At 39.0% G+C, this 19,233-nt stretch overlaps 1 protein-coding gene and 1 long non-coding RNA gene across 2 annotated transcripts in view; one reads left to right on the forward strand and one right to left on the reverse strand.

Annotated features, from left to right (window-relative positions):
• QRSL1 (glutaminyl-tRNA amidotransferase subunit QRSL1) overlaps positions 1 to 12,529 on the forward strand; it is a 362,228-nt gene extending 349,699 nt beyond the window's left edge. The window contains exons 9-12 of the mRNA XM_050786729.1: positions 876 to 1,068; positions 1,774 to 1,891; positions 9,162 to 9,367; positions 11,985 to 12,529. Of these exons, the coding sequence (XP_050642686.1) occupies positions 876 to 1,068; positions 1,774 to 1,891; positions 9,162 to 9,367; positions 11,985 to 12,205 (738 nt within the window). The 3' untranslated portion in view covers positions 12,206 to 12,529. The remainder of the gene's footprint in view (positions 1 to 875; positions 1,069 to 1,773; positions 1,892 to 9,161; positions 9,368 to 11,984) is intronic.
• Positions 1 to 19,233, reverse strand: part of LOC126952329 (uncharacterized) — a 50,846-nt gene that overhangs the window by 12,228 nt on the left and 19,385 nt on the right. The window contains exon 4 of the long non-coding RNA XR_007724843.1: positions 16,104 to 16,169. This is a non-coding gene — a long non-coding RNA (uncharacterized LOC126952329). The remainder of the gene's footprint in view (positions 1 to 16,103; positions 16,170 to 19,233) is intronic.

The raw sequence follows: 19,233 nt of genomic DNA on the forward strand, positions 1-19,233 counted from the left end.
ATATGTAAGGCCAAGTGCAGTGGCTTACGCCTGTAATCCCAGTATTTTGGGAAGCCAAGGCAGGAAGATCACTTGAGATCAGGAGTTTGAGACCAGCCTGGGCAACATACAGAGACCTATCTCTACAAAAAGTTAAAAAAAAAAAAGTTGTGGGGTGTGGTGGCATGCATCTGTGGTCCTAGCTGTTTGGGAGGCTGAGGTGGGAGGATTGCTTGAGTCCAGGAGGTTGAGACTGCTGTGAGCCATGATTGCACCACTGCACTCCAGCCTGGGTGACAGAGCAAGACTCTGCCTCAAAAAAAAAAGGCAGTATCTGTGCCTTCTTTTAAGAATTTATTTACAGAGAACACAGGCTTTTAAACAGACCCAGTTTGAAATCCTAGACCCTCTACTTACCTGCTATTTAATATTAGGAAAGTAACTTCTTATGTCAAGATTTTTCATTAACAAAATGAAGGATTATAATACCTAGATCACAGGCTTGTTAAAAGCATGACATGAGAGAACCTTTGAAAATCATCTAACAGGGTACCTGATACATGAGCAATTAGCATATATGCTGATATATACTGATATGCTGTTAGGTACCTGATACATAATGAGCATTTAACAAATATTTTCCCCAACTAGATCTCCAATCTTTAATGTCGTTATATCCAGATCATAATATCTAGTACTATGCTTTGTCATACCACAAGCTCTTAAATGGATTCAGTCTTTCTAGCTACCTACCAGCAATTTTATCATATTTTCTAATGTATTACCAAAGGTCCTGAAGTACAAATTTTTATAAAATCATCTATACAGATGAAGTACAAATTTTTATGAAATGATCTATACAGTTTCAATTTTGTATCTTGACTTTTTCCTGTAAGGAATATCTTATACCAGAATTATCAAGTGAAGTACGGTCTCTTTGGTCCAAAGCTGCTGACCTCTTTGAGTCTGAGGGGGCCAAAGTACTTGAAGTATCCCTTCCTCACACCAGTTATTCAATTGTCTGCTACCATGTATTGTGCACGTCGGAAGTGGCATCGAATATGGCCAGATTTGATGGGCTACAATATGGTAAGATGGCTGGGTTATTTTATTTTTAAGGTAGTTGTTGCAAACATTTGAAAAGTTCACTTATTAGTGACAAAAAAGTTAATGCTTGAGATCATGTTAATGATTTAGAAAAGTTAATCAGTGAGTCATTTTTTACCTTTGTCATTTTAGACTTGTACTGACTATTTGTCATAAATATCTGTGTATGTTTGGTTTGCCTCTCAGGACTGTGAATAACTTGAAGGGATAGTATCTTGTTGTCATATGCTCAATTCCACTAATGTAGTGCCTGATACATGGTAGGAGCTCAATAAATGTTTGAATGAATGAATGAGGGAGTAAACAAATGGAGTTTCTTTCTTGGTTCTTTTCTTCTCTCTCCATGACCAGTCAGTCAAAAGGCAGATAGGGAAAAGAAACTATTAAGGGCAACTCCCTAAACTTTAATATTGGTCACAAAAATGTGAATCTGAATTAGCCAAGCATGGTGCTGCATACCTGTAATCTAAGCTACTCAGGAGGACGAGGTAGGAGAATCACTGACAAGGGAGGCAGAAGTTGCAATGAGCTGAGATCACGCCACTGCACTCCAGCCTGGGTGACAGAGTGAGACTCCATCTCAAAAAAAATAAATAAATAAATAAAGTGAATCTAGGCCTGGTTTTAGCCCAAACTTCACTGACTTTACGTCCTTTCAAGTAATATTTACCCTTATCTTATTTTCAGGTCACAGATGTGACATTAATGTGTCCACTGAAGCCATGTATGCTGCAACCAGACGAGAAGGGTTCAATGATGTGGTGAGAGGAAGAATTCTCTCGGGAAACTTTTTCTTATTAAAAGAGTAAGACAACTCATTTAGAAATTTTCTTCATTCTTGAAACCTCAAGTAACATGTCTCTATCAGGTCTTATAAGTCAAGATATTTAGTAAAGAAACAAAATCTTTAGGATTTGAATTAGAAAAGACCTGTTTATTGCTCTTTTGGGTCCTAGTATTCAAAAACAAAAGAAATATTGGTACTTTAGCTAAACGATTGGTACAGATGACAGGCAGCCCTCTATATCTGTGGGGTTTGCAAGCTTGGATTCAACCAAACACAAATCAAAAATATTCAAAAAATAAAATAAAAGATAACATACAACAATAAAAAGTAATACAAATTAAAAAGCAATACAGTATAACAACTGTTTACATCGCATTTACATTGTATTAGATGTTACAAGTAATCTAGGGATGATTTGAAATGTGCAGGAGGTGTGCATAGGTTTTATGCAAATACTACACCATTTTATATGAGACTTGAATATCCTCAGATTTTGGTATCCAAAGGGGTCTTGGAACCAAACCCCCAACAGACACCAAGGGATGAGTGTGAGTAGGAAGCCATTAAGGATTTTAATCTCATTAAATGTCCCTTGGGTATTACCACATGGTTTTATTGCTGTTAGAGCCTTAAGCAGAGAGTTGTATTGTCTCTTGAAAATGTATTGAATCAACTTAGTTTTTCCTTATATTATGTATGTCTTTGCTCTAAGAAAGAATTCAAAATGACCATGACTCCTCCTTCAATTGTCTTCATTATGAGTTTATTCACAACCTTGTGAACAAGCCTCATCTTCTATACCACCACGTATGTCTAAGAGGACATGAGAAGTGTGAAAAAGCAAGATTGGTTGTTGTAATGCAGAACTTCATTACATGGAGTTTTTCTCCATGCCCTCAAGGGCAGAAAGCGTTTTATTTATCTGTGCATCCTCTCAGGGCTGATAGTTAGAATTACTTTTTATTTTTGAGACAGGGTCTCACTCTGTCACCAGGCTGGAGTGCAGTGGAGTGATCTCAGCTCACTGCAGCCTTGACCTCTTGGGCTTAAGTGATCCTCCCACCTAAGCCTCCCTAGTAGCTGAAGCTACAAGCATGTACCACCATGCCCAGCTAATTTTTGTATTTTCTGTAGAGACGGGATCCCGCCATGTTGCCCAGGCTGGTCTCCAAAACTCCTGGGTTCAAGCAGTCCACCCACCTCAGCCTCCAAAGTGCAGGTGTTACAGGCGTGAGCCACGATGCCGGGCCACAGGATTACTTTTTCTAAGAATACTATTTGAGGCCGGGCCCGGTGGCTCATGCCTATAATCCCAGCACTTTGGAAGGCTGAGGTGGGCAGATCACCTGAGGTCAGGAGTTCGACCAACATGATGAAACCCTATCTCTACTAAAAGTACAAAAATTAGCTGGGCGTGGTGGTGGGCACCTGTAATCCCAGCTACTCGGGAGGCTGGGGCAGGAGAATCACTTGAACCCAAGAGGCAGAGGTTGCAGTGAGCCAAGATAATGCCACTGCACTCCAGCCTGGGCAACAGAGTGAAACTCCATCTCAAAAAGAAAAAGAAAAAAAAGAATACTATTTGATTATGTTCCAGATTAAAAGACTATTACCATATTGACCAGATGCTTGTAATGAATTTGGAGTAGGAAAAGAAAATGAAATATTGCTAAGAAATTTTCTAAGGGAAAACTCTTACTAAGCTAAAGATGTTACTTTTGCCAAATATTACTGATTAGAAACATATTGTTTATCTCAGGGCACAAGTTGATGAATTATATAGGTCATTGTAACAGCATAAAAAGAAATTGAAGGAGAGGAGTCAGAAAGCATTTCTCATGATCACCATTTGGGGGGTTCTGATAAAAGGAAGTTCAAAGTACTGCTGGTATCCCTAGCTCCTGAGTCAGTTCCAAGTTGAGTCAACTTGGGTGGACAAAGGTGATAGGAAAACTGGGATTTGGAATAATTTTTTTATTTTATGAAGTCAACTTATGTGCCAGGAAGAGTTTATTTATTTATTTTATTTTTTATTTTTGAGACAGAGTCTCACTCTATCACCCAGGCTGGAGTGCAGCGACACAGTCTTGGTCCACTGCAACCCCGCCTCCTGGGTTCAAACAATTCTTCTGCCTCAGCCTCCCGAGTACCTAGGAGTACAGGCGCACGCCACCACACCCAGCTAATTTTTGTATTTTTAGTAGAGACGAGGTTTCAACATATTGGCCAGGCTGGTCTCGAACTCCTGACCTCGTGATCCGCCCACCTGGCCTCCCAAAGTGCTGGGATTACAGGCATGAGCCACCATGCCTGACCAGGAAGAGTTTTTTTAATTGACATAAATGTTACTTATGTACCACAATTATATCCACCTTTTGCTATTTATCTTCTATTTGTCCCATCTGTTCTTTTTTTCTTTTAACCTTTTCTTCTGCTTTTTTTCTTTAAATAGTAATTTTTCTCTTAAAAAAAGATCTAAAATGAGAAAAATAGTGTCATTTATATTTACCTACATATTTAGTATTTCTGGTGCTTTTCTCTCTGCTCTAGAGATGTAAATATCCATCTGGTATAATTTTGTTTTTACTTGAAGAACTTTCTTTTTCTTGTAGTCCTGTTGGCAGTGAATTCTTTCAGCTTTGGTTTATATGTTTATTTTGCTTTTAATTTTGAAAGATATTTTCTCTGGGTTTAAAAATATAGGTTAAGCTGGGCCACAGGTGCACTCCTGTAGTTACAGCTACTCAGGTGGCTGAGGTGGGAGGATTGCTGGAGCCCAGGAGTGAGAACCTGCAGTGAGCTATAATCGCACCACTGTACTTAAGCCTGAGCCACAGAGCGAGAGCCCATCTCTTTTTAAAACAAAAACAAAAAACATAGGTTGCTCCTTCTTTCTGTACTGTAAAGGTTTTGTTCCATTGTCTTCTGGTTTACATAGTTTCTGAGAAGTCTGTTGTCATTCTTATGATCATTCCTCTGTATATAATGTATCTTTTTTTCCTCTGGCTGATTTTAAGATTTTTCTGTTTATCATTGGTTTTCAGGAATTTGACTGTGATATGCCTTGGTGTGGTTCTCTGCATATTTCTTCTGCATAGGGGTTTGTTAGGCAGCTTTGATTGGTTGAGTTATAGTTTTAATCAAATTTGGGAAATGTTGGCTATTATTTTCTCAAATGTTTTTTCTGTCCTCCATCTGTCTGGAACTCTTTTCACACGTGTGTTAATCTGCCTGATGTTGTCCCACAGCTCACAGACACTACATTCTTTTTTTTTCTCCAGTCTTTTTTCCTTCTCTACTTCCTTTTGGTTAGTTTCCATTACTGTTTCAGAATCACTCATCTTTTTTTCTGTTATGTGGATTCTTTCCAGTATATTTTTTATACATTGTATTTTTTTCCTCTAGAAGTTCCATGTAGGTCTTCTTATCCCTTCAATTTCTTCATTATTTTATGTTTTCTTCTACCATCTTGAACATATAGAACATACTTAGGCTGAGTGCAGTGGCTCACGCCTGTAATCTCAGCACTTTGGGAGGCCGAGGCAGGTGGATCACTTGAGGTCAGGAGTTTGAGACCAGCCTGGCCAACATGGCAAAACCTGTCTCTACTAAAAATACAAAAATTAGCTGGGTGGGGTGGCATATGCCTGTAATCCCAGCTACTCAGGACACTGAGGTACAAGAATCACTTGAACCTGGAAGGCAGAGGTTGCAGTAACTTGAGATTGTGCCACTGCACCCCAGCCTGGGTAACAGAATGACCCAGGAGACTCTGTCTCCAAAAAAAAAAAAAGAATGTATTTATGGTAGCTTTTAATGTTCTTATGTACTCATTCCAACATATTTGCATCTGTTTGTATTAATGCTTTTTCCCTCTCTGGTTATGGGTCATATTTTTTGCTTCTTTTCATGCCTGTATATTGTGAATTTTACATTGGCATTTGCTAGACTTTTGTTATATTCCTTTAAACAGTGTTGGGCTTTTTCCCAGGGTGCACTAAAGTTGCTTGGAATTTGTTGGATCTTTTCAAGTCTTCTTTTAAAGCTTTGTGAAGATAAATCCAAAGCAGCCTTTAGTCTGGGGCTAATTTTACTTTACTTTGAGGTGGTGCTTTGATGTTGCATATATTCAAGTCTTTTTGCTTTGGCTGTTAGAAACACAAACTATTTCCAGCCCTGTTTGAGCTCTAGGAATTGTTGGGTCCACTGCTTTTTGGGGATTGTTTCCCCAGCCTTGGGAATTTCTTCTCATGCATTCATAGATCAGTATTCAGCCAAAGACTCAAGGAATCTCCCTGCAGATCTCTTGAGCTCTATGTGCCACCCCCTCCTACTCAGTACCCTGCTTTGCAAATTCTAGCTGCCTTTGCCTCCTTGAACTTCAGATCTCTGTCTCTTTAACTTACCCCACCCCCCATACTGTTTAGCTTCCTCCCTGGAATGAGGCCTGAAAACTGCCTCTAGGCATTAAGCTGGGGAAATCAAAGGGCATATCTCATTTTCTTTTCTTTTCTTTTCTTTTCTTTTTTTGGAGACAGGACCTCACTTGATCACCCAAGCCAGAGTGCACTGGTGTGACCATGGCTCACTGGCAGCCTCGACCTCCCAGGCTCAAGCCCTTCTCAGCAACCCTCAACACTCCCCACCCCCCAGTGAAGCTACGACTACTACAGACTTTTCTGTAGAGACAGGATCTCCCTGTGTTGCCCAGGCTGGTCTCAAGCTCCTAGGCTCAAGGAATCCTCCACGCCCCCCACTCACATCCCCCACAGGCATGAGGGACCACACCTGACCTGGCTTACTTCATTTGTTTCTCTTCTCTCACCACTTTTTCTCCTGAATGTCTGTTGTCTAATGTCTGAAAATGGTCATTTCATATATTTTGTCCAGTTTTCTAGTTGTTTAACAAGGCAGGGTGTCTTCGTTCTTTTTTTTTTTTTTTTTTTTTTTTTTTTAATCCCCTATTCTGAGAAGCAGGCTTAGTTCATTTTTGCTGCTATAACAGAATGTCTGAGACTGGGTGATTTATAATGAATGGAGATTTACTGGCTCACAGTTCTGGAGGCTGGGAAGTCCAACACTGAGAAGCCAGCACCTGGTGAGGGCCTTCTTGCTATGTCCACACATGGCAGAAAGCAAGGGTGGAGAGAAAAAGGAGGAGAGAAAGGGAAAGCACATGGGGGGCTGAACTTTCCCTCTTAGAATGGCACCAGTCCCACTCAAGAGTGGAGTTGTTATGGCCCAATCACCTCTTAAAGGCCCCATCTCTTAATACTGTTACAGTGGCAATTAAATTTCAGCATGAGTTTTACAGGGGGCAAACATTCAAACCATAACACAGGGTAAATTCCATCTCCATTACTCCATCTTGGATGGAAGCAATTCTTCTTCTGAGCCGTATTTAAAGTAGGAAGAAATTTAATAGAAAACAAGTATTTGTTCTTTTTTTTTTTTTCTTTTTTTTTTGAGACGGAGTCTTGCTCTGTTGCCAGGCCGGAGTGCAGTGGCGCAATCTTGGCTCACTGCATCCTCCACCTCCTGGGTTCAAGCGATTCTCCTCCTGCCTCAGCCTCCCCAGTAGCTGGGACTGCAGGCGCCCACCACCATGCCTGGCTAAATTTTTTTGTATTTTTAGTAGAGTTAGGATTTCACCATGTTGGCCAGGCTGGTCTCAAACTCCTGACCTTGTGATCCACCCGCCTCAGCCTCCCAAATTGCTGGGATTACAGGCATGAGCCACCAGGTCCGGCCAGTATTTGTTCTTTATAAAATTCAGGTTTTGGACTGTGGTGTTTAAACCACTTAGTTGTTGTCAGTGTGTAAATTATATGTGTTGCCTGCATTGGTCTCTCTGTAGACCTGGTGGTCAAATAAGAGGAAGGACCTATGATACTGCTGTACCACCCTTTTAGAGTAAAATATATTTCACATTTTTATCATATTTTATTTGGCCCTCAGTAAAACTGGAGCAAGTATATCCATTTTTACTGTTGTGGGAACTGAGGTTTAGAACAGTTAGTTCTTGCTAGCCTCTCCTAACAGCTTCAGAAGAATCCAAAGGATTTTTATTCCTTTTCTTAGTATCATTGACTTATGGTTGCTCCTATTTCTGGCCTTTTCTTTAATCTTTTTAGTAAAATAAGCATTCTTGAATTTCACATTTCTACCTCTGGACTATATCTATCCATAAAATACAAAATTCAAATACAGCATAGTCTACCACTGTCTGTCTTAGTAACCTTTAGAAAGTAATTTATTAGTTTCTAATAATAATTAGAAAGGTGGCTCACGCCTGTAATCCCAGCACTTTGGGAGGCCGAGGTGGGCAGATCACAAGGTCAGGAGATCGAGACCACGGTGAAACCCCGTCTCTACTAAAAATACAAAAAATTAGCCGGGCGCGGTGGCGGGCGCCTGTAGTCCCAGCTACTCAGGAGGCTGAGGCAGGAGAATGGCGTGAACCCGGGAGGCGGAGCTTGCAGTGAGCCGAAATCGCGCCACTGCCTGGGCGACAGCGCGAGACTCAGTCTCAAAAAAAAGAAAAAAAGAAAAAAGAAAGTAATTTATTGCTATGTGCTTTACTTTCCTCACCAATGAATATTCTCGTTTAATTATAGCCCTGGAATTATTAATATTTTGAGATTATATATGTAGAATTGCATCTACTAGTGCATTCTGAATTCTGATTGATTAATTTATATATATAAGCTTTTAGAGTGGCAGCACAATGGAAGAGAATTCATTTTTATATGTTAAGAATCTTAGTGGTGCCTCCTCATAAAAGCCAAGAATCCAGTGGTTTTTTTTTTTTTTTTTAAACAATGTCTAAACTCTTTATTTCACCAACCAGTATTTCTGATTTTCTTCCTGATGCAGGATTTTAAAACCTTAGAAGTCTATAAATACTGCATTCAGACTTTCCACATCAAGAGAAAGGGGCCCAGGGCAGAAGATGTCAGGCCCCAGGCTGTTTTGGGTGGGAAAAGTCGCAAAGATTTCTCAACAGTCTGTGTCAGTTTTCTAACTTAATTGAAACACCTTTAAGCTCTGCTTCATCCCCAAACTTCCCCCTGTGGCGTCTATGATAGAAAAACACTCCTCTATCATATACACCGCACCACTGGGGAGCCGGGGGGAAGGGAATGGGCATTACACAGGCAAGCCAAACTTTTTATTCTAAGCCAGAAAATGGAAATCCAATGGTTCTTTATCAAGCCTAATGTAAGATAATTGATTAAAAGAAAAATACAAAAAATCCTTAAAAACGACACCCACTTTTTTCACACAGAAACTATGAAAATTATTTCGTCAAAGCACAGAAAGTGAGACGCCTCATTGCTAATGACTTTGTAAATGCTTTTAACTCTGGAGTAGATGTCTTGCTAACTCCCACTACCTTGAGTGAGGCAGTACCATACTTGGAGTTCATCAAAGAGGACAACAGAACCCGAAGTGCCCAGGATGATATTTTTACACAAGCTGTAAATATGGCAGGTGAGGATTCCTCAGGAACATTCTGGTTTTCTTCAAATTCTTAGGCAGGTGCTCTGGTCTTCAACTTAAGATTCTAGCTAGATGGTTCCCTAAAAGCAAAAGTCTATCCTTTTGGATTGCTTAGGAGTGTGTGTGTGTACATATATTAGTCTGTTCTGACACTGCTATAAAGAAATAGCTGAGACTGGATAATTTATTTTTAAAAAGAGGTTTAATTGGCTTACAGCTCTGCAGGCTGTACAGGAAGCTGAGCAGCTTCCGCTTCTGAGAATGCCTCAGGAAACTTAAATTCACAGTGGAAGGTGAAGGAGAAGCAGCCATGTCTTACATGGCCCAGCCCAAGCAAGAAAGAAAGGGGAAAGATGCTACACACTTTTAAAACAACGAAGTCTTGTAATAACTCATTCACTATCACGAGAACAGCACCAAGGGGAATGGTGTTAAGCCGTTTATGAGAAACCGTCCCCATGATCTAGTCGCCTTCCACTAGGCCCCACCTTCAACACTGGGGATTACAATTCAACATGAGATTTGGGTGGGGACACAGATCCAAACCGTATCAGTACACATGCATGCACTCTCACCACACACACACAAACACAACACACCTAGTAGTTTTTTTTTTAACTTTTATTTCGGAAAATTTAAAACCCACAGAAAAGCTGAAATAGTAGTATAATTAATGCTGATATGCCCTTCACCTGGATGTAATCTTGTTAACATTTTGCCTTATTTGCTTTGCCCTTCTCTTCCTCTTTCTACACACACACACTCACATGCACACACAACTTTGTTTTTACCTGAATCATTGTGAATCATTTTACACGAAGTTTCAGATGTCATGACACTTCACCCCTAAATTCTTTTGTACAAATCTTATAAGAATAAATTATCTTACAGAACCACAATTCCATTGTCATACCTAAGAAAACTAACATGATTAATAATTCAAATGTAGTTTATATTCAAATTTTCTCAGTCCTACCAAAAGTGTCTTTTATAAGTTATCTTTCCTCCTGATATATTACATTGGTTTATGGTTTCTTTTTAAAACCTAGAACAATCACCCCACCTCTCTTTTTTCTTTAAAACCATATCAGGCTGTGCTGTAATTTTTGTTTCAATCATCAAACATAATGTAAAAAACTTAAGAGGAAAAGAAAAGTCTATTACATTTACCTATACTTTTGCTTACTGTGTTCTTTCTTCCCTCCTGAAGTACCAAGATTCTTTATTGTGTCACTTCCATTTAGAGAAATTTCTTTAGCCTTTCTTTTAGTTTAGTTCTGCTGATGAAAAATTTATCATAGCTTTCCTTTTGAGAGTGTGTTGATTTCCCTTTGATTTTTAAAGATTATTTTTGCTGGATGTAGAACTCTGGTTCAACAGTTCTTATCTTTAGCACTTAAAAAAATGTTAAGAGCCCAGTCCACTTGTGCTGTAGGATGTCCCATCCATAATCAGGATTTGTCAGATTGCTTCCTCATGATTGGATTGAGTTAAACATTTTTGGTAGAAATACTACATAATCTTCATGTCAGGAAACAGTTAATATCAGTTTCCTGACTGATATTATTTTTGGAAACCAAGTTGATCACTTGGCTAAGGAAGTAACTGCTAGATGTTTCTTTATAAAAAGGTACATTTTTCCTTTTATCATTTTTTTAGCGATTTCTGGGGTGATGTTTTGAGACCATGTGAATATCCTATTTTCCAATAATCTTGAACTCAGTTTTAGCATTCATTGATCATCCTTGAAATATTAGCTAGAGAATTACAAAATTCTGGCTTTACTAATTCTATCATTCCTTCTACATTTATTAGCTAGCAGTATTCTCTAAAGAAGAGTCTTCCTTTTTTTCTTTAATTCAATGTATTATAAGCAATTACTGTCAGTATTGTTTTTGATGCTCAGATTGCCTTAAATTTGGCCAATAAGAGCCCCTTCAAGTTATATGTGTCCTTTAAAACTGTCCCCATTAATTTTTGAAAACTTATTTCATGGTATAACAAGATGTTCTGGGATTTTGTACTTTCTCTGCCCAAACCCGGAATTAAAACTACCCTGAGCTAATTTCTCATCTAATAGATTGCCAAAAATTCAAACACCGAACAACACAATCTGTTTGCAAGGCTATAGGTGGAAGTTCAAAATGGTACAACTTCTTTGCAGGGAAATTTTGCAATATCTAATTACATATGCATTTGTCCTTTGATGAAGCAATCTCCTCTTCATCTAAGAAAATTTCAAAAATACCAAAAAAATACATACACAAGGTAATTCTCTGGGGCATTGTATAAAATAGCTAAATATTGAAAACAATCTAAATACTCAATCATAGAAGACTGGTTTACTCAATTATGGTGAAACCAAGTAATGGAGTACTATACAGCAATAAGAAATGAATGAAGAAGGTTTCTGTGAACTGATACAGAATGATTTCCAAGATATATTTTTAAGTAAACAAAACAGTTCAAAAGCATTATGTAGCATAATATTTTTAGCTGTTTTTTAAACCTTAGCCTGTATTGTACTTATTAGCACCGAAAAGTGGAAGAGGTCTCTGCTAATTAGAATGGAGAATTAATCACCTACTGGGTTTCCTTCTTTTCCCAGGATTGCCAGCAGTGAGTATCCCTGTTGCACTCTCAAACCAAGGGTTGCCAATAGGACTGCAGTTTATTGGACGTGCGTTTTGTGACCAGCAGCTTCTTACAGTAGCCAAATGGTTTGAAAAACAAGTACAGTTTCCTTTTATTCAACTTCAAGAACTCATGGATGATTGTTCAGCAGTCCTTGAAAATGAAAAGTCAGCCTCTGTCTCTCTAAAACAGTAAACATATCTTACAAATTAAAATGACTCTTAGGCCGGGTGCGGTGGCTCACACCTGTAATCCCAGCACTTTGGGAGGCCGAGGCGAGCAGATCATGAGGTCAGAAGATCGAGAACAGCCTGGTCAACATGGTGAAACCCCGTCTCTACTAAAAATACAAAAATTAGCCGGGCTTAGTGGCGGGCGTCTGTAGTCCCAGCTACTCGCAGGAGAATCACTTGAACCCCGGAGGCGGAGGTTGCAGTGAGCCGAGATCATGCCACTGCACTCCAGCCTGGATGACAAAGCAAGACTGTGTCTCAAAATAAATAAAATAAAATAAAATGACATTCAGAGATTCCAATATCTAGAGTCAAATGGTCTTGCTCAATTCCTGTAATTAGGTTTCTTTTTTTTTTTTTTTTTTTTTTTTTTTTGAGACGGAGTCTCGCTCTGCCGCCAGGTTTCTTGTTAATACAGTCATTCCATGGAATTACTTTTTTAAATTCCTGTGACAATTAATAAATAATGTGTCAGCATTTAATAAGCATCCACTAAGTGTACAATACTTCTACAATAACACAAGACATCTGTCCCTCAAAAACAATGCATTCTGCCATAATGTTCATTATAAAGAGTTTACAGTAAAAATAAGATTAGGGATAAACTTTTCAAAAAGTGTATATCTGTGTAACTAAAGCACTAACAAAAACAAAAACATGAATAATCTTCTAGAGGTAACCTGGATAGCCTAGGCAGGCAACTTATCATGTGGTGAAGGCCGCCTCAGGGGTTGTTAAAAATGCATAGAAACAATTGAGTGGGATTATTGGCTTCTGAGTGCTGAGCAAAGCAGGTGGAAGAGGAACTCTGAGCACAGGAGGAAATGCAACCAGTCAGGGCCCAGAATCATGCAAATCTCAGGGGTATGCCTCTGGGGAGGAGCCCCAGGTGCAGGCACTCCTTTTATTTCCCTAAGAAAGAGCTGAAATGACTGAGAACTTTCCTTTCCTCCTTAGAGTTACAATTTTACTTCTGCTATTCCAGAGCCCATACCTAGAAGCCAGAATAACTCCATGTTACACTGAGTTCATGCTCCTATTTACTGATCACAAATGAGCTCATTGATGTCACAGAAACGTTTATTGTAACCTATAACAGACCATCACAGATTGGAAACTTGGAAGATAGCAGAGCATGGTATTAGGGAAAAAAGTTCCAAAACACAAGTAACATACACTGAAAAACGTGCAGATAATTTGTTGATGATGCCAAAGAGGGGATGCGCATGGCAAGATCTTGCCTTACCCCAGATTCTCTATATCGCACGGTTTCCTTTTCCTCTTGACTGTCTTTACAAGTGTTTTTTTTATTTGGGCCCCTCGAGCCCAGAGAGGTATTAATGGAGATCTGTATTCAATATTTGACAAAATCTAATGGAAACCATCCATTTACTCATGATAAGGCTTCATCGTTGGATTTCTGTGTCTTCACTAGAACACCATTGTCATCTCATATTGATCGAGTATTTTAATCCAGCACTTACATATTGTTGATAAATAAAAATAGCTGAATTGTTACTTAATAAATTCACTTTGTTTAGAAGGAAAAAATTCTTTTCTAAATATGACGTTCATGAAGAGAAAATAATGAGTCAGAATCATCTGCAGAACCACTGGAATGTTTCATCGTCACCTGTTAGTTTTCATAAACAGTTTTCTGTCCTCTCTGAGATCCTCCCGCTCCCAAATACTCAACCGGATTAACTTTACATAAAACGTTTATGTACCAGGCTCAATAATACTCTTATAAATTTTGACACTGAATCCCTGAAAGAGGAAGAAATCCATAAGAGAGAAAATTGCATTACTTTATAGCAAGAGGAAACCATTTTAAGTTTCTTAATTTCTCAGACACCACAACATCCTAGATGGAGGAAACCATTTTAGTTGAAGGAGCAAAATATGATGTCAAAAGCAAGTACATAAACAAACCATTGCCCCAATCTGTTTTTATGTAATGAATTTTTTAAAAAAAGAGAGAGAGATGGGCTCTCCCTATGTTGCCCAGGCTAGTCTCAAACTCCTGGGCTCAAGCGATCTGCCTCCCTCAGCCTCCCAAAGTGCTGAGATTTCAGATGTGAGCCACCACACCTGGCCAAAATAATATTCAATATTATATATTCAATATTTAATATTCAATATGCAGTGTTATTCCATATTATTTCAAATACTATTCTCTTGTTCCTGTATCTCTACATGAGCTGCACTAATAATTTGAATCTGGAAATTAAAAAGTGAAACATTTACCATTCTCATATACTGATACCCAACTAGCATGAAATGATACCTAATTTGTTTTTCTTTCCTCTTCATTTTTACTCTTAATCTAGTAGGTCTCATTTTGCCAAGTCACTGTCTGGGAATTTAAGTGACAAATGCTTTCTTTGTCTCAGCTAATTAAACTCTAAAATTATTAGCAACAGAACTTCCAGAACAGAGTGTTTTTGAAAGGTGAAGATGTCTACACGTGTAAGATGAGTTCGTTGATAAGACCTGAAAGACCAAACCAAACAAACCAAAGCAAAAGTTTGAATGAACGCATGTCAGAGTGAAAAAATGATGTGATCATAAAACATGGTGCCCTGCCACCACAGAGAGCCAAAGGAGCGAGTGGGAAAACTAGTGTTCCATAATAGCCCACAATTAGCGTTACCAAGAAAAGCACTTGAAACCCAGGAGGCAGAATGTTCCCTTTGAGTGGCTGACACCAGGTCCTCTGTGATGACATCAAACTGGGCTGTTTAAAAAAGATGGTGTGGTGTAGAAGAGGAGTGTACAAAATGACGAAAAAGTGCTTATTCCTATTAGGAAATACCTGCACCTCCTAATGTAAATAAGTAACTTTAGGATTTTAAACAGAATCTGAAGGATAGTGAAAAGAAATAAGTAGGTACTAATAAGTAGACCTCGGGATTCAGCAAGCTGTGTGCCATACCTTATTCAATTCAAAGCCAGGGAGTAAAATAATGGAATTTTTAAAATATCTCTTATTATAAATTTTCATTAACTACTTTAAATCCCCCTCCCTTTCTTTCTTTTTCTTTTATTTTTATTTATTTATTTATTTATTTTGAGACAGCGTCTTGCCCTCACCCAGGCTGGAGTGCAGTGGCACAGTCTTCTCACTGCAGCCTTGACCTCCTGGGTCCAGGCAATCCTCCCACCTCAGTCTCCCAAGTGTGGCACCACCAGGCCCAGCTAATTTTTAAAATTTTTGTAGAGTCAGGGTCCTGCCATGTTGCCCAGGCTGGTCCTGAACTCCTGGGCGCAAGCCATCTGCCCACCTTGGCCTCCCAAAGGGCTGGGATGACAGGAGTGAGCCACCGTTCCCAGCCTCCCTCCCTTTCTTCAAACATCTGGTTATCTGTACCAAGGCACAAGCCTAGGAAAAAACATATCCATTGTATTTAGAAGGACCCAGAGGAAGTTTAAAATAGAAGGCTTTCCTCTGTTATTTCATAACTTAAGCAATGTGTACACTAGAACATAAACCTGAAAATTTAATAAAGGCAAATAACACGAAAAAAAAAACACAGGCAACATTAAGTAAAAGTAATTATTACAGGATTTCAGAGGAGCTTTTTTATTTATTTTTCTTTGTACTTCAATAGAATTTAAACCCAAAAATATTTTAGGCAGTTTATTAAAAATATATTATTACAATTGTATAAAAGTAAATAGTTGAAATCTATGAAGTGATAATAAAAGTGGGGAAGAATAATAAAACCAGAAATAGATTAAAAACAAAAAATGCTTATCAGGATATCTATATAGATGCTTAATGTTGGATAGTATATGATATGGTGGGAAATTAACTTTTGTAGTGGGGTAAGGCCACCAGATTTAAAAATCAGACAAACCTGAACTGAATCTTGTTGCTGCCATTTCTGAGCCGTGTAATTTGTCTTGAGTTTCAGTATCCTGACCTGTAAAATAGGGATAATAACCACTCCATGGGGTGGTCAGAGGGATTAAATTTAAGTTACACGCTAAAAGCACCTAGCATACCTGACAGAATAAGCACGCAATATTTTGTAGCTATAAATAAATGCATGCAATCATGAATTTAAGTCATTTTCTTATAGAGGCCTCACAGTAAACTCTTGTAGAGGCCACAATTTGGCATGTGGCCAAATTATAATTTACTGAAAGCTTATGCTAGAGACCAGCTATATACTTCTCTGATGATCTGGCTTCCTCTGAGAATAGAGTTTAAAATATCTAGAAGAACTGATAGATTTTTTTTTTTTTTTTTGAGATGGAGTCTTACTCTGTTGCCAGGCTGGAGTGCAGTGGCGGCGATCTGGGCTCACTGCAACCTCTGCCTCCCGGGCTCAAGCGATTCTCCTGCCTTAGCTTCCGAGTAGCTGGGACTGCAGGCACGCACCACCATGCCCAGCTAATTTTTGTATTTTTGGTAGACACGGGGTTTCATCATGTTGGCCAGGATGGTCTCAATCTCCTGACCTCGTGATCCATCCACCTTGGCCTCCCAAAGTGCTGGGATTACAGCCGTGCGTCACCGGCGCCCGGCCACTAGACTTCGTATTTAAACAGCAGTTTCCAGAGGCTTGGAGAGATGGCTCATGCCCATAATCCCAGCACTTTAGAAGGCCGATGTAGGCGGATCACTTGAGTCCAGGAGTTTGAGACCAGCCTGGGCAACGTGGTGAAACCCCGTCTCTACTAAAAATACAGAAAATGAGCTGGGCGTGGCGGTGCAGGTGTGTTCAGGATCGCTTGAGCCTGGGAGGTGGAGGTTACAATGAGCCGTGATCGCGCCACTGCACCTCAGCCTGAGCCAAAAAGTGAGACCTTGTCTCAAAAAAATTAAAATAAGCAATTTCCTTGAGTTTTTGATAAGGAATTGGCCATTCCAGTGATCGAAAATCTGAAAGTCTTCGTGATGTGTGAACCAAATGAAGAACAGGTCTGACAGCTCTTTAAAGAATAAAGGTTCCGGGCCGGGCGCGGTGGCTCTCGCCTGTAATTCCAGCACTTTGAGAGGCCGAGGCGGGCAGATCACGAGGTCAGGAGATCGAGACCATCCTGGCTAACACGGTGAAACCTCGTCTCTACTAAAAATACAAAAAATTAGCCGGAGTGGTAGCGGGCGCCTGTAGTCCCAGCTACTCCGGAGGCTGAGCCAGGAGAATGGCGTGAACCCGGGAGGCAGAGGTTGGAGGAAGGCGGAGGTTGCAGTGAGCCGAGATCACGCCACTGCACTCCAGCCTAGGCGATAGAGCTAGACTCCGTCTCAAACAAAACAAAACAAAAAAAGAATGAAGGTTCCCCCAAAATGGCCACCCATATTCCTATGGGGAAAGTGTTTTTGACATAACCAAATTCTTCCTCATAAAAAGCAGTTCCATTCTAACATATACACATAATTCAGGCTCCAAAATAACTGTATCCTCAGTGCAATTCCTTTAACATGGGAAAAAATTTTAAGGTAAATGGTACCAACAGCCAATTAGTACATTCCTCAGGGAAAATAAGTTAATGAAGGACCCATGAGGCATCTAATTGTAAGCAATTTCACTGTTTGGTGAATCTTCCATAGTAAGTTAGTTGCAAAATGGACCTGCAGGTCAATGAATAATATGATAAAATCGGTGGCAGATATCTGCCAAAATGATAATCGGCAATTTTACCATAGTTCACTTAGCAGGGCCAATTGTCTATAGAGGCCAGTCATAGTTTAGAATACTTATCTTTCTGTTATCTATGATAGGGGTGTATACATCTAAATTACCCAAAACTGCTTTCAAGTAATAAACATACAAACTAAAAGGAAGTGAGGCTGGAATTCAGAGTTTGAAGACTTAGAATAACCAAGGATATTCTAATTCTAATACGGTACTCTATCAGAACAGTTCTATAGACAAGCATGTAAGAAAAAATATATTTTTTTTCAAATTATGTGCAAATTATCTTCTTAGCGATAGCACTTCATTTCTCTGTGGAAATGGCCACTAGGATACCGGTAATTGGTGCAGAATTAAGATGGTGCTAATGGTAAAAGAAGTGAAGCACTATGAAGTGAAAATTAGAAGAACGTAGACCTTAATTGGATTAGAGGATAGGGGAGAATGGAGGGAAAAAAAATTATTTTTATCCTATGAAATGTTCACAGCTGGAAGAATGGTATTACCATTCATATTAAATAAAAAGGGAAAGCAACAATAATTTGTAGGGGCTGGAGAATTCTACAGGCAAATGAGAGGCCTAACAGGCAGAGGAAAAAGAGGCAACTAAGTAAGATGGAGTTTTGGGAGTCAGAGCATAAATAATGAAGTCTTTATATTTGGTTCCTTTTTTTCCCGTGTTTTATTATTTTATTATTCTGCACCAATTACCTGTTATCCTAGTGGCCATTTCCACGGAGAAATGAAGCGCTACCACTAAGAAGATAATTTGTGCATAATTTAAAAAGAAATAGATTTTTCTTACATGCTTGTCTATAGAACGGTTCTGATAGAGTACTGTATTAGAATTAGAATATCCTTGGTTATTCTAAGTCTTCAAACTGAATTCCAGCCTCACTTCCTTTTAGTTTGTACGTTAATGACTTGAAACCAGTTTTGGATAATTTAGATGCATATACCCCTATCATGCATATATACAGCAGTGAACACCCACATACCCACCACCTATTTTGACATGTTTTCTTTTTCTAATTACAAAGGTAATGCATGTTCTCTGTAAGAAAGGAGAAAAAGAAAAGCACTATAAGAGAAAAAAAAAATCACTTGTCACCTCACCATCTGGTATGTATATTGTTAAAATCTTTAGACAAAATAAATATGTTGGAGTTCATCTAAGCAAAAAATGATTCATGAATCAAGAGCATTTGGAACCAGAAGAGGTTCTGAGAACTCTAAGTAGTAGCACGAGCAGTGAGCTTTTATAGGCTGAATACAGAAGCGAAGTAGAGAAATCATCTGATTGGCTACAGCTAGATATTTTCCTTACTGGGGCGTGGTATGA

This window comes from Macaca thibetana, chromosome 4 (assembly GCF_024542745.1).
Source record: "Macaca thibetana thibetana isolate TM-01 chromosome 4, ASM2454274v1, whole genome shotgun sequence".
In the NCBI taxonomy this organism is placed as follows: Eukaryota; Metazoa; Chordata; class Mammalia; order Primates; family Cercopithecidae; genus Macaca; species Macaca thibetana.